Source organism: Myxine glutinosa, chromosome 8, assembly GCF_964187855.1.
Source record: "Myxine glutinosa chromosome 8, kmMyxGlut1.1, whole genome shotgun sequence".
In the NCBI taxonomy this organism is placed as follows: Eukaryota; Metazoa; Chordata; class Myxini; order Myxiniformes; family Myxinidae; genus Myxine; species Myxine glutinosa.
The window spans coordinates 125,531,392-125,545,938 of record NC_136268.1 but is presented as its reverse complement, the minus strand read 5'-3'; the positions used below and the strand labels follow the sequence as shown (position 1 = coordinate 125,545,938).

At 43.0% G+C, this 14,547-nt stretch overlaps 1 protein-coding gene across 1 annotated transcript in view; it reads left to right on the top strand.

Moving 5' to 3' along the window:
* Positions 1–14,547, top strand: part of LOC137432909 (uncharacterized) — a 133,173-nt gene that overhangs the window by 98,022 nt on the left and 20,604 nt on the right. The window contains exons 4-5 of the mRNA XM_068125221.2: positions 867–4,472; positions 9,373–9,504. Of these exons, the coding sequence (XP_067981322.2) occupies positions 867–4,472; positions 9,373–9,504 (3,738 nt within the window). The remainder of the gene's footprint in view (positions 1–866; positions 4,473–9,372; positions 9,505–14,547) is intronic.

The window sequence follows — 14,547 nt, the reverse complement described above, 5'->3', positions numbered from 1 at the left end:
GTGTGTGTGTGTGTTGGGGGGAGGGGTGAGGGGTTGTGCGTGTGTGTGGATATATGTGTGTGTGGGTGTGCGTGCATGTGTGTGTTGGGGGGAGGGGTGGGGGGTTGTGCGTGTGTGTGGATATATGTGTGTGTGGGTGTGCATGTGTGTGTGTGTGTGTGTGTGTGTGTTGGGGGGGGATGTGTGTGTGTGTGTGTGTGTGGATACGTGTGTGTGTGGGGGGGGGGGGAGGGTGGGGTGTGGGTGTGTGTGGGTGTGTGTGTGTGGGGATGTGGGGATGTGTGTATGTGGGGATGTGTGTGTGTGTGTGTGTGTGTGTGTGTGTGTGTGTGTGTGTGTGTGTGTGTGTGTGTGTTGGGGGGGTGTATGTGTGTGTGTGTGTGTGCGTGTGTGTGTGTGGGGATTTGTGTGTGTGTCGGGGGGGGTGGATGTGCGTGTGTGCGGATATGTGTGTGAATGTGTGGGGTGGTGGGGGGGTAGGGGGATGTGTGTGTGTGTGTGTGTGTGTGTGTGTGTGTGTGTGTGTGTGTGTGTGTGTGTGTGTGTGTGTGTGTGTGTGTATCGGGGTTGTATCCAAAGGAGTTGTGTCAAAGCATGTCCAATGAAAGTGGGGTTGTATCAAAAGTGGGGTTGTATGAAAGCGGGAAGGCGGAGGAAACTGGTCATCACTGCCATCAGTTGTAAAGTGTCAGTTCGAGTTATTATTATTATTATTATTATTATTATTATTATCACATCGTTATTGCTGTTATTGAGTTGTTCTCTTTAACATGATGGTAAATTGTATTTTATTTCTTCTCTTAGACCTAATAACTTTTGAAGTCAGTGTCTCTTGAATGATCTTTTATTTTCATTTCCATTCTCAGGGAGAGCCCACAGCAGAATGAGGGGAGAAAAGCTAGAAGAGCTTGAAAATGAGGTAAAACAGTTGACCAAAGCTTTCAGCACAATGCAGACGACCGTGAGTGGGCTCCAAGAAGCTTTTGAAGACGATTCCAATCAACTGAGAGTATTACTCAACAACAACGGCTACGGCACCACCTACCAGCCACGACCCCCCAGTGTAGCGAATCTCCATATCCGCAGGCCTGAAGCCGGAATTGGAACCGTCAGTGGCTTTCCTGTGCCCTGGCCTGATGATCTACTTCAAATGATCAACAAATTTAATGAGACATTGCAGAAAAAGAATGAGGTTCTTGAACGATTACAAAACCTAATCAGTGGACATGACCATCAAATACACTCTATTATGAAATTTGTGCAGACAGGGGAGATCAAAAACCAAAACACATCACCAGATGCAGTAGAAGTGTATTTTGAAGGTGGACCGAGGTCAAGCATTACAGATGCAAAAGGCAAGTCGCCTGCAACAGCTCATCCTTCTGTAAGAGAAACTTCAAGACAAACAGACAAAGAAAGAAGATTGCCTGATAAAATGAGAGGTCAAACAAAAGGTGAAAGACCAAAATTGAGAGACCTGGGCATTTTACCAATTGATAGCACTGAAGAAAAGCAAACAGATAAAACAGATATATTAAATTTAGAAAATGGTCAAAGGAATCCTGGAACAAGTTTTGGAGATCACAGCTCAGGACATTCGAGTGATACAATTGGTGGTCCAGTTCGATTGGACAGATGGCCAGAGGGGCATGAAACCGAGATTGGTGTTCATGGAAGCAAGGATTATGAGACGGGTCATGGTTCTATTAGGAAAGGGCAAGGTCAACCTGGAAGATCAGAGTCTAGATATAATTATCTTGAGACTCCAAGTCCAAGAATCCAGCTGGGAAACAGAGGTACTTTAAGTGGTCCCATAACTGTAGGCCCATGGACTGGACATAAAAAAGACATGTCACACATGGAGGGAGAAATAAGTGAGAAAGACAGAACAGAAATAGGACATGGAGGTTCTAGTGTTTGGGCTGGAGATCCAGGCAGTAGGTATGGGGGTGTTGAACCATCACGACCAGATGGAGTGCCCATAACATCCAGAGACAAAAATCTCAAAACTGAAACGGATGCTTCTGAAACCAAGCGAAGAGTTATAAATACTGAATCTGGTGAACCTAGAATTCAAATTGGAGGATCAACACCTTGGTTTTATGGTCCAGAAATTGCACCTGGAGAACCCACTACTCAGTCTAGGGATCATGATGAGCAATCAAAAGATCCAAATACACTGCGACCTGAAGTACTGCGACCTATGGAACTTGAATCTCAAACTGAAGTTCCAAAAATATGGCAAGATAATTCTAAACGTGGAACTATGGAAGCTGGTTGGTGGACTAGAGGACCTGAAACTGGAAGTGGAAAGCCTGGCCAAAATATTGGAGGTGAAAGGTCACAAGGAAGAGAGCACGGAACAAATTTTAGAAGCCCTGAAATTAGACAATGGGGTATTAAATCTGGTGATCCTTCTGATAAATCTGGCCATTCTGAATTAGATACTGGAGATCAAAGAAATAGTATAGATGGATCCATAGCCAAAGATTATGAAACCGAGTTGGAGAGTAATAAAACCATGTATCAATGGGGTCATCCCAAAGATCATGGAGCAGAAACAATTCATGGAGGACCAAGTGAAGAAGAGCACATGAACAGGCATGGGGGATCAAGTCCTGGTGGTGTGCCGGGCTCTCAACCAGGTGATCATAGAGCTACAACAAATATATTTGGAATTATCGATCGAGACGATTCAGAACAAAGAGTTCCCTTTTCTGCATCTGTTGGAAGTACAGAAATCAGGTTTGTGGACCAAGATACCCTGAACAGAAAACTCTTGGAACTCAAAAAAGAGATACTTGAAGAAATCAGGTCCGGCATGCTTTCAAAAGACAGAACTTGTTCTTGTAGTTCAGATGTGTCTAATCTGCAAAAGGTGGTCGCAAATAGCCAGACATCTTTGCAACTACTGGAGGAAAAGGTTCACAATCTTTTTACAGGTCAAGAGCAACTATCCGACATGCATAAGAAGTTGTCGTCCATGCCGCGCCAACGTACCACTCCTCAATTGAGACCTGATCGAAGCTGCTGTCATACCGTGAGCAATTTGGAGAATCAGCTCCGTAGCATGGGCAGAAATCTGTCCTCGCTTTCTGATGCATATCGTGTGTTAAATGGACGTCTGGACAATGAACTCGCTGCTTTAGACGTAACACCAGAGATGATACGGTCCCATTCCACAGATCGAATACTCAGCCAATTACACGAGCTGGAGGCTCGCCTTAATGTGACGGAGAGGACTGCAGAAGAGCACTGTGTATACACACAGGCCATGGCAAGAGAGGTCATAGAAACAGAACTTACAAATACTCAAGACAGATTTCAAATCGATCTGCAGAACCTCCGAGCCCAAATGATCGCTTTAAAAGATCAACTGAACACCTTGAAACGAACGAGCCAATTGAATGGTCCGAGTCTCGTGGATTTTGGAAACCACATCAGAGATAGGACGGATAATCAATTGAAAGATGCAGAGCAAAAACTGCACAACCTGTTAAAGGATACTCTCAGAAATTCCAGCTTACACCGAGATTTGGAAGAGTCCAGACATCACGAAAACAAGAAAATTGTACAACATCTAGTCTCCAATGTCTCAGCTCTGAATGAGGAAATGAACAATTGTAAAGAACGTTTTGATCGTTTGGGTAAATTAATTGAACCTGATATTTGTCAAGGTCCTTGCAGGGATAAACTTAGAAACATCGAAAAAATGGCTGAAAACTGTACTTACAGGTACAGTAGCCTTTTGAACAATGTTGAAGAAAACAAAAGGTTACTCTCAGAACTCAATGGTGCAGTAAATCATTCGGGGATGCGCACGTACGAGGTTAGTGGTGAGAGTGCTGCTGAAGATGATGAAAATGCAGGTGAAAGAAGCAACTGTGAAGAGACATCAATGTGTAAGTCTTTGCAGAATCGGCTGCAACGACTCACGGTTCACGTGCAGATCCTCAACGGGTCGGTTGAGCGGCTCAGCAGCAACTTTCAAAATTACCTGGGAGAGCTTTCTATTCCTGAAAAAGATGGCAATGATGAGATGAGCGCAAAGATCTTCTGGGTGCACCAAAAACAAGTCCCCCCTATCCGTGGTCACGGAAGGATATTCCAAACATTGGAGGGAGAAATGACCAAAAAATTGGACAACACGGTCAAAAACTATGACCGGGATTTGAAGGCCGACTCGGACGAGCTCGAGAAACGTATGACCGACTTGGAAAGGACGTGTGAAAAAATAGCTTCAATGGCAGACAGCATTGCTCAGGTGAAAGATGGACTCACTAAGCACGTGGGTGCCCTTTGGAGTCACGTGAACGAGATGAATGATACGCTGCTGAACCAAAAGCAGCAGTTGGGCAAAATCACGGTTGCCTGCGACAGCCATCTTGACCTCTGGCTGGAGATGCAGAAGCAGATCAAGCATCTCAACGAGAGCATTGCACTGATCAGACTCGAGGTGCAGGAATTTGCAGGTGAGGAATTTTCGAGCAAATTGGATTTGTAAATACTGTACATGAATTCTCAAAATGACGAAATGATGGATGATATAAAAAAATTAAATCCTAAAATGAATACATAAATAAACAAGAAATAAGTTGTGCATCGCATGATACTTATGAAATCCCTAAAATAAGTTGTTGACCTATGATGACCTCAAAAATAATTGGTGGTTGAATTTAGTGTCCAGATATGCAAATCCTCTTAAACATTCAAGTTAATCGGATAAAAATTGAGGATTTTAAAATTCGGCCTATGTTGACCTTTTGGCCTATTTTGACATTTTGGCCTATGTTGACCTTTTGGCCTATGTTGACCTTTTGGCCTATGTTGACCTTTTGGCCTATGTTGACCTCAAAAATACTTGGTTGTTGAATTTAGTGACCTGGTATGCAAATCCTCTTAAACGTCAAGTCAATCGGATAAAAATTGAGGATTTTAGAAATTCGGCCTATGTTGACCTTTTGGCCTATGTTGACCTTTTGGCCTATGTTGACCTCATAATTACTTGGTGGTTAAATTCATTGACCATATATGCAAATCGTCTTAACATTTCAAGTCAATCAGATGAAAATTGAGGATTTTAGAAATTTGGCACAGTTGGTGACCTTTGGCCTTTGTTGACCTATTGACCTTTTGACCCCAGAAACAATAGGCTTCTTGCTTATGACCAACTCTTAATTTGGTGAAGTTTCGTGAAGATCAGTTGAAAACTGTGACCTGTAGGCGACTAACATACAGACAAACAGACAGGATAACGCAAAAGACCAACCAATATACTTGAAAATCCTCGATTTTCACAAGTAATAAACTAGAACGGCACTCGGTAGAGAGCGCATACCTCCGCCAGGCTTAACAGTTCACGTTTTGTATCCCACCCATAGGCCGGATCTGGATTCGGACCTGAACCAAAATCTATACGGCTTGTTCATGTCGCCTCACCAACTCATCCCCCAAGTTTTGTCTTTACTCGTCCATAACTTTTGGAGATATCGTGCAGCTATACAGCACATCGTTTTTGGCTCCATCTCTCAATGGGAAGAATCACTTTAAAATATCGGATCCAGATTCAGATCTTCACCAAAATTGAATCAATTCGTCTTTGTGTCAGTATGGACCAGGAAATGACCGATAGTGTCAGTACTGCATTTTCAAATGCAATATACTTGAAGACCTGGGCGCATTGTGAAGCGCATTAGACAGCTAGGTTTCGTCCAGTACAAGAGGCCTACAAAAACTGCAGGTCATGATACCGATGATGAACATGGCGAAGATTAACGTGAATAAGCATTTATTAACTATCACGACACAGTGAGTTTTAATTGCGTAACTGAAGCAATGTTTAAAAAAGTTAATATTCAGGTAAATCACATATTTGTAATTATTAAGCGTAAAGCAAAAGTTAAAAAACATATCCAACTTAACGTCTCAGAATCAGATATTATTTTGAAATATATTTTTGACATGCCATGATCGACTTAGACAAGGAGTTGTTGTTTTTTGTATATAAAGTCGAGGCTCGTGTAATAGCCAACACATAATAAAGGGAGTTGGAGACAAGAGGGGGAGAAGGAAGCACAACAACAGTAGAGAACAGGGACATCATACTTAGGCAGTTAAGACCGAAAAATAGGGCGTATGGTTCATTTTTTTCAGGAAAGCACCAAATTTAGCACAGATGTAGTATGGACCGATACAATTGTTTTCCTGAGGGGCGCCCAAAAATTCAGAACCCCTGGTGGCCGCCATATTGAATTTCAACATGACCGCCCTCTGTGACCTATTTCCCTCAATAACTTCTATACTATGAGCGATAACACCACAGTTCCAGTGTCTTACCCCATGTTTTCATGGTCTCTGAATCCAATGGGATCAATTGCATAAAGATTGGCATCCATCATCTTTAATTTCAAGATGGCCGCCATGGTGTTTCCATTTTCCTTGAATCTCTCATGGTATTTTAGGTAAAATTTCAATTCCAAATGATACACATTGTTTTATTGGTCTCTGGTAACAATGGAATAGCATTAATTAATCAAAGTTACACACAGTTGCAGTTTTAACTTAAAATATTGTGGGCACTTGAAAGGTGGAGGCTCTCGCACAGACGCGTAGTACTACAAGCACTGTCCATCGCAGTCACACAGTGATGTGCAGGGCAGATTTGCCCTGGAGCATTTACAGTTGCCTTTACAGGCCGACTTACAATGGCAGCTTGTAAGCTCTGAACATGCCTCCTGTATCAGTGGTATTGTGGTCCAAATTGGTGTCCAAGAAGTCCCTGTTTTCATCCAGCCCCAATCAGCTGGTGATGGAAGTTCTGGGTAGGGCACAAGTGCCTGACTCCATACGTGTCCAGCCTGAAAACATGCACGTTTTAGGTGTTGTTCGAAGGCGTCTGCTGTTGGGGGAATGTGATCAATTGTTCTTGCCTTCTTCGTGAACAAGTGTCGGCGCATGTCATTCACTGTCTTTATCTCGGTAGTCCGGTCATAGAGGATGGCAACATATCTTTCTAGACTCGGACTTCCTGCGGCCAAGGCCGGTGGCAATTTTATGGATGGCAAGGTAGCGGTAGCTTTTACCAGTGCCAATGGCAATCCAGAGTTCCTCCACACCGTGTGACTGGTAGGTAAAGTAGTGTGCTATTGCCAAGACCACAATATCAGAATCTACAGTTCGAATCAATACCCGTTTTCTCCCCTTTTTCACGGCATCCAGGACATTTTTTTGGATTTTTTGAATTTTCTGAATTTTTGGGCGCCCCTCAGGAAAACAATTGTATAGGTCCATACTACATCTGTGCCACAATTTGGTGCTTTCCTGAAAAAATGAACGATGCTTCCTCTTAACTGCCTAACTATCAGGAGATCTGCAGAAGGGAGAGGGCTGGGGCAGAGTATACGGAATAACTAGAACGGCACTCAGTAAAGAGCATACCTCCGCCAGGTGAACAATTTACGTTTTGCATCTCAGAGTAGATCAGAAAATCACATTACAGAATCACATTTAATCAAAGTCATTCGTCCACAACTTTGAGATATCCTGCTATGTATCGTTTTTGGCCCGATCGACAAATGGTGAAGAATCACTTTTTAAAATTCTACTAACCAGATCCGGATCTTCACCAAAATTGAACCGATTCTTCCTTGTTACATACGGTACTCTCTCTGCCAAATTTCGTCCGAATCCGTCCACAACTTTTTGAAATATGTTGTTCACAAACAGACAGACAGGGGTGAAAACATAACCCTCCACCTTTGGTGGTGGAGGTAATAATGTACAAAAAATGATGTCTTTTTCCACAGTGTGGATTATGAAAACTTACAATATGAACATTGTAGCTTTTTTTTGGGTAACATTAATGATCTCTGAGTGTATTTTGTGTTAAAAACAAAGAATAAGCTTTCATATTGTTAAAAGTGAGTGTTTCAGCCATATTATTCAAAATGACCCTAAAATACTCCACTGTGATGAAATATGATTCCCTATTCATGTATTTAATTTTCTCTGTTTTAGGTGTGTGCGCATGTGCACACACACACACACACACACACACACACACACACACACACACACACACACACACACACACACACACACACACCTTTTTAGCTGACAGCTGACAATTTCAAAAGTTTCAAAAAAGTAAATAAAGTATTAACAAATGTATTATACGGCCGCTTTCGGTGCTGCTTTTGCTTTTCTAGCTTGCGTTAGAATCCCGACCCAGCTATAAACTGTCATCCCAGTGTTTTACAGACCGACCGTCAAACAGGGCATCTCATCACCGACATTAGTTGGTGGACACGTTAAAGATCCCGTGGTGTCCTTCACAAAAAGTAGGCGAGTTATTGCCAGCACCCTGAACAAATTACAAATTCCTGCCCTAACCCGTCAAGTTTCACACCTGATCAGCCTGTTCGTGAAAGACTTGAGCCAAACTTCCCCAGGCCAATCCCGCAGGAATGTGGGACTTCAAACAAAGCACAACATGTTCTTCCACTGGCCATGACTCTTCAATCATGTAACAATGAGGAAGTGAGAACGAGCCTACAAGGGGTATCGCTGTGCTGTTTAAATAATGAACCTCAGAACCCCTCAACGGACCCCAGGCCCTGGAGCAGCCCCCTCCCCCATGAGAGATTACTCATGTGTACACGTGTAAAGTTATTTATTTATTCTCCTCACTACTCAATATTTTACTGAGGTCCTGATCTGATTGCTAATACTAGGGCATGCCCGTACGTGGGTGCAATGCCCGTACGTGGGTACGTGGGTACGTGGGTGCGAGTACGGTGACAATCCCCCCCCCCCTCTATTTACATGAAATGGTTTGGTCCATGAAATGTTTTGGTTCATTCGCAACGCCAAAGCGAACGGCGAACGCTTTACATGAAATGGTTTGGTTCATGAAATGTTTTGGTCCATTCGCAACGCCAAAGCGAACGGCGAACGGCTTGCGAGTACAGTGACAATCCCCCCCTCTATTTACATGAAATGGTTTTAATTAGTTTTAAAACATAGTTTAACGCCAACATAGCGGCAACATAGTTTGCCAACGTGAAATAAATGAATATGCTCTCAAATGTGCCGTCCGAGGCAGAGTGTGTTCGCCACGTTCGGCACACGCGATAGCTCGCTGCTCTCTGATTGGTTGAATCGTTTTTTGGACATAGCTCGGTAAGTAATTGTCCGATTAATATGAAACCTTGAAAAGGCACATCCTCGGGTCCCCAGCAATATACCTGGCAAGTTTAAAGTATATCGGACCGGTAGTTGTCGAGAAACAGCGGTCGCATACACACACACAGAGATTACTGGAATTATAGATAGATACTCATATTGATTTTCCTTTCTTTGATCCTTTCACAGGCTTTGATGAGTTGTCTTCGGGTATGCCCAGCTACATCACTGGGCCACCGGGTCCTGCTGGTCCTCCTGGTCCGCAAGGTCTACCTGGACCTCCTGGATTGATGAAAGCTCCAGACTCAAATCACTTAAGAGGTGGGCCAGAGTGTCATGTTTTAATTGTCATTGTCGTTGTTGCATGGACAATTCAGCAGCAGCTATTCTCATCTCTGAACTCTCATTCTTTTTTTTTTTTTCTTTTTTTTTGTATACAAGATCGAGGCTCGTGTAAGAGCTAACATTGATCACAAAAAGACAAATGACACAAAACATAAAACATATGATAAAGGGAGTGGGAGACAAGATAGAGAGCAGGGACATCAGGAGATCTGTGGGAGGGAGAGGGCTTGGGGGGGAAGAGGCATGGGAAGGGTGGGGGGGGAGGGGGTGGGAGAGGTAAACAAAAAAAAAACACATGGACACTGCTCGGACTTCCAGGAAAGAAGTCGGTATTTCAAAAAAGTGGATCTGGGGTGAATTAACGGGGGTAGAAAAGATCAAGATTTTGGATGGGGAATTTAGATTTTTTGTTTTGGATGATGGGAAAGATTTGATTTTTGAATGAAGTAAATACAATATAAAATGCCATTTTGCAAAGTATAAAACAAGAGAGTTCATTGAACATCTTACCCCACGCAGCGTTGAACAAGAATGACTGCACTGTGATCATAACCTGCGACAAAATCCAGTAACGGGCCAATTGGGAAACGTGCATTTAAAGCACTCTTAAAAGATGAACAGTGCGATTGGGAAACATTTAATGCGCTACTAAAGGGTGACACCTCTCACCCTTGACAGCCTCCACCACGGTTATATCAAAACAAGCCGATTCGTCACACTGTCACAGATTATTTAACCCCAATATGGGGCCGTTCACAAATGAAGTAAACTATTTTTTTAGGGAGCCGTGTACTGTGCGTGCTGACGGGATTGATTAAACCTTACTAATAATTTAAAATTCACATAGATTCGATTTTTTTGGGGTCCCTGATCATGAGTAACACTCAACCCAAACAAAACCAGTGGAAATCTGACAACACACCCGGGCAGTGTATAATCAGAAGGGGCCTACAGGCCTGATGTCTTAGACCCACCAGAAAAGCAAGATGACAGCCATATTATTTAGTCTGGGTGCCGTGGCCATCGTGGGTGGAGTCAAGCGACAAATGTGGGTGGTGTCTTTCAGCTGTCCGACCAATGAGAGCACATTTCAAAAATCATTTTCCATTTTCAATCATATTTCAATTGCTTAACCCTTATTTTTGCCTCGAGTGCATGAGGTAATAACATTAGCCATCCCCCGTGCAGCAAGAGACAGGGTTTTGAAATCGTGTGTGTGTATGTGGTGTGTGGTGTGTGGTGAGTGGTGAGTGGTGTGTGGTGTGTCTGTTTGTGTGTCTGTGTGTGTCTGTGTGTGTCTGTTTGTGTGTCTGTTTGTGTGTGTCTGTTTGTGTGTGTCTGTTTGTGTGTGTCTGTTTGTGTGTGTCTGTTTGTGTGTGTCTGTGTGTGTCTGTTTGTGTGTGTCTGTGCGTGTCTGTTTGTGCGTGTCTGTTTGTGTGTGTCTGTTTGTGTGTGTCTGTTTGTGTGTGTCTGTTTGTGTGTGTCTGTTTGTGTGTGTCTGTTTGTGTGTGTCTGTTTGTGTGTGTCTGTTTGCGTGTGTCTGTTTGCGTGTGTCTGTTTGCGTGTGTCTGTTTGCGTGTGTCTGTTTGCGTGTGTCTGTTTGCGTGTGTCTGTTTGCGTGTGTCTGTTTGCGTGTGTCTGTTTGCGTGTGTCTGTTTGCGTGTGTCTGCGTGTGTCTGTTTGTGTGTGTCTGTTTGTGTGTGTCTGTTTGTGTGTGTCTGTTTCTGTGTATGTTTGTATCAGTTTTTTGACCGTGTGTGTCCGTGTCTGGCCTATAACTTTTTTACCAATTGAGATTTTGTCATCAAATTTTCAACAAAGCTATAGTATGAGAATATGAGAAGACAAATTAATAATTTCGTCAAAAGGTCAAAGGTCAGAGTCACATAAATTCATCCATTTTCATCCAATTGACCTGACATTTTAAGAACTTGCATATTGGGTCACTGAATTGGTTCACCAATCAAAAGCTAGAAGCCGATTGCTTTTTTAAGATCAAAAGGTCAAAGGTCAAGGTTGCATAAAATCGTAAATTTTCATCTGATTTACCTGAAATTAGAAGAATTTACATATTGGGCGACTGAATTGGATCACCAATCAAAAACTATATGCCGATTGTCTTTTGGGGTTTTTTTTAGATCAAAATATCAAGGTTGCATAAAACCTTGATCATCAAATGTCACCCGAATGAGTTGAAATTTGCACAGGGTTTCTTCTATATTGGATCACTGAAACCTATTGCGTTTTTTCTTTTTCTTTTTCTTTTTTTTGTATACAAGATCAGGCTCGTGTAATAGCTAACATTAATCACAAAAAAACAAGCGGACACATAAAAAAAACATACAAGGAAGTGGGGTCAAAGGTCATTTTGAGGTCAAAATGGTCATCACCTAAAATGAAAAAAATTTTGAATTTTTTTTTTTTTGCTGTTTTCGTCATGCTTAGCATATGGAATAAGTCTGAATACAAAGAGGATATGGACGGGCTTTGTATTTTCAGATGCTATCTAGTTGCCAATTAAATGTACTAGTGAGGTACCCATGCTATGCATGGGTGGGAGGCCAGAAGCAAACAGACAATGCAGAAATGGCGAATGCTAAAGCATGAAACCAATAAATTCCACATTCCTGTAGCACCTTCAGTCGCACGTCAGACATGGACAGCAAGTTCGTGAAGGACTTCCATGAAAAACGTACCCGTTCGCAAAGAGACGGGTACGTTTGTTCCATACCCAGTCAATGGCGAATCGGCATATGGCGATCCGCGAATTTCATGTTTAGAAAGTAGAAACCGTCACTGCATTTCGTCATTCACTTGAACTCGATATCTCTTTTTTCATTCCAAACAGCTCAACTCCAATCACAAATGAAATAGCATTAATATAAAAAATAAACTTTTAACATTCGTGATAAAAAAAAATATTTAAATCCTGATGTGAAGTTCCGTACGGTTGGGTGAATACAATGACGAATTCAAAATCGTAATTGTATTCACTCAATTCCAATCATCAATTGATACTTTAACAAAATACTGTTTTAAATGATGGATGTATTGGGATATTATCAAACCAGCTCATTGCCGTAATCTGTCCATTTCCGCATTCACGGCAGGTTCGTAATTCATCAGGATTTTCCTCAATTCTGCAATGAAATGTTCATGAAATACTGTTCAGCCGTTTTTAATTTTCATGTCATGTTCTTTTGGTGAATTATCATAGGATTTTACTGCAGGGGTTCCAGGAAATCGTTGCGATCGGTGCAGCCGTTTTTGCAGTACCTGGGACAATAACGTTATGCGAGAGTCCAAACCTGAAAATGCTGGAGACCAAAGCTGAAATTGGAAAAACAATATAGCCTATTTTACTCGAGGGGGTCCCAGGATTACCAACCCAAAATATCGTTGCGATCGGTTCAGCCGTTTTTGCGGTACCTGGGAACAGACAGACATTTGGTGAATTATACTAAGATTGTCATGTTCCTGGCGATAAAAATCTCTCCAAGGGACGAATAGCCAATAGCGAGCTTTTAACTCCAAGGTGACTGATCAAATGCGGACTTATATATATATATATATATACGGGGGAGGAAGAAAGAGAAAAGGGAAAACACTGAAAAGTCTTACCTGTCGATTCCGCCGGCAGTCCCAAAGCCTGCAAAGATAACTCAAACAAACACGGGTTTAGAAATGCACAAAAATAACAAAAGGGTTTAGTAAAAGAAATGCCGATAACAAGAAAACCCGACAGTAAAACTAAATTCCAAAACAGGATCCTCCACACCAGACTTAAACACAGACAAAGGGATAAAATAACGTTGGAAAGTAATAGTGTGATTATTTATTGCACTTATCTGCAAGCGGCCTGAACCTCGTCAGGAATCGTCAAGGCCCCATGTGTGCAGTCCGGACCCAGCGGCGTTCTTGGCGGGAATAAGGCCCCAGTCCACTCATTCGTGCTCTGCTAGGCCTTGCCAGGTGTCTTGATCACCCCGGCCTCGTCACGCTGCAGCGGCAAGCCGTGCCGTCCGCACGGAGAACCGCAGTTCCTGGGCCACGGCTCTTCCTGTTGCCTCTGCACATCTCCCAGTTGCATCTTCGACACGGTCGGTCCAAGCACAATCGTTCCCGAGGTCCGGAACGAGAAAGCCAAAAGGGAGAAGGGAGACAGGATGGCAAGAGCGACAATGGAGCCAGAGGGAAAATGAAGCAAGAGCTTCAAATGCCGGTCGGACCTGGTTTTTACGTCCTCTATCTCACGTCATTGGTGCTTCTTTTTCCAATCAGCTCAGGCCAACACCACAGGCTCAGCTCTCCACCATGCACACTCAGTCCCGGCTCTGACGTCGTCGGTCGTACTTTGCCAATCAGCATGTCCCTTCTTACCCCGGCCTTCCTGTTGGTCAACTCCCACTCAATCACTGTCCTTCTGGGCGTGTCTTCGGCCTGCTCGACCTTCGTGGTGATGTAGATGGTGGTGTCCATCGGCAGTGCTCAGAACTGGCTTCCAGTTGGTTTTTATTGTTATTAGTGCAATTTAGTGGGCACTTCCTGCGCTCGTGTCTATGGTGTGGTGCCAAAAGAGATAAAGGATAAATCACATAGGGAACATCGAACAGGGAAGTACTTAACCTAATCCCTGAGCTAAATAACATGCCCCGCCCCCTCGTGACGGGGACAAATATACCACTTCATCCGACATTCGGGCTAAACAGGTTCTCTACTCTACTTATTACATGGTGGTGGTTCTTCTTCTTCTTCACGACAGTCAGAGCATGCTACCAACACAAATCTACCGGGTCTAATGGTGTCACTACACTACCCCACCGACATAAATGTATGTCATGTTACTGCCAATAGGCTGGAAGATTTATTCAACTCCATTTTGCTCTACTCATACAGGGAAACATGCTATGGGGTGGGTGGGAGGCGGGGGGGAGGAGATTTTGCCTCTCCAAGAAATAAAAGCTCATTCGTAAAACATCGGTAAACAAAAATTGATTTTCATTCACATATCCGAATATC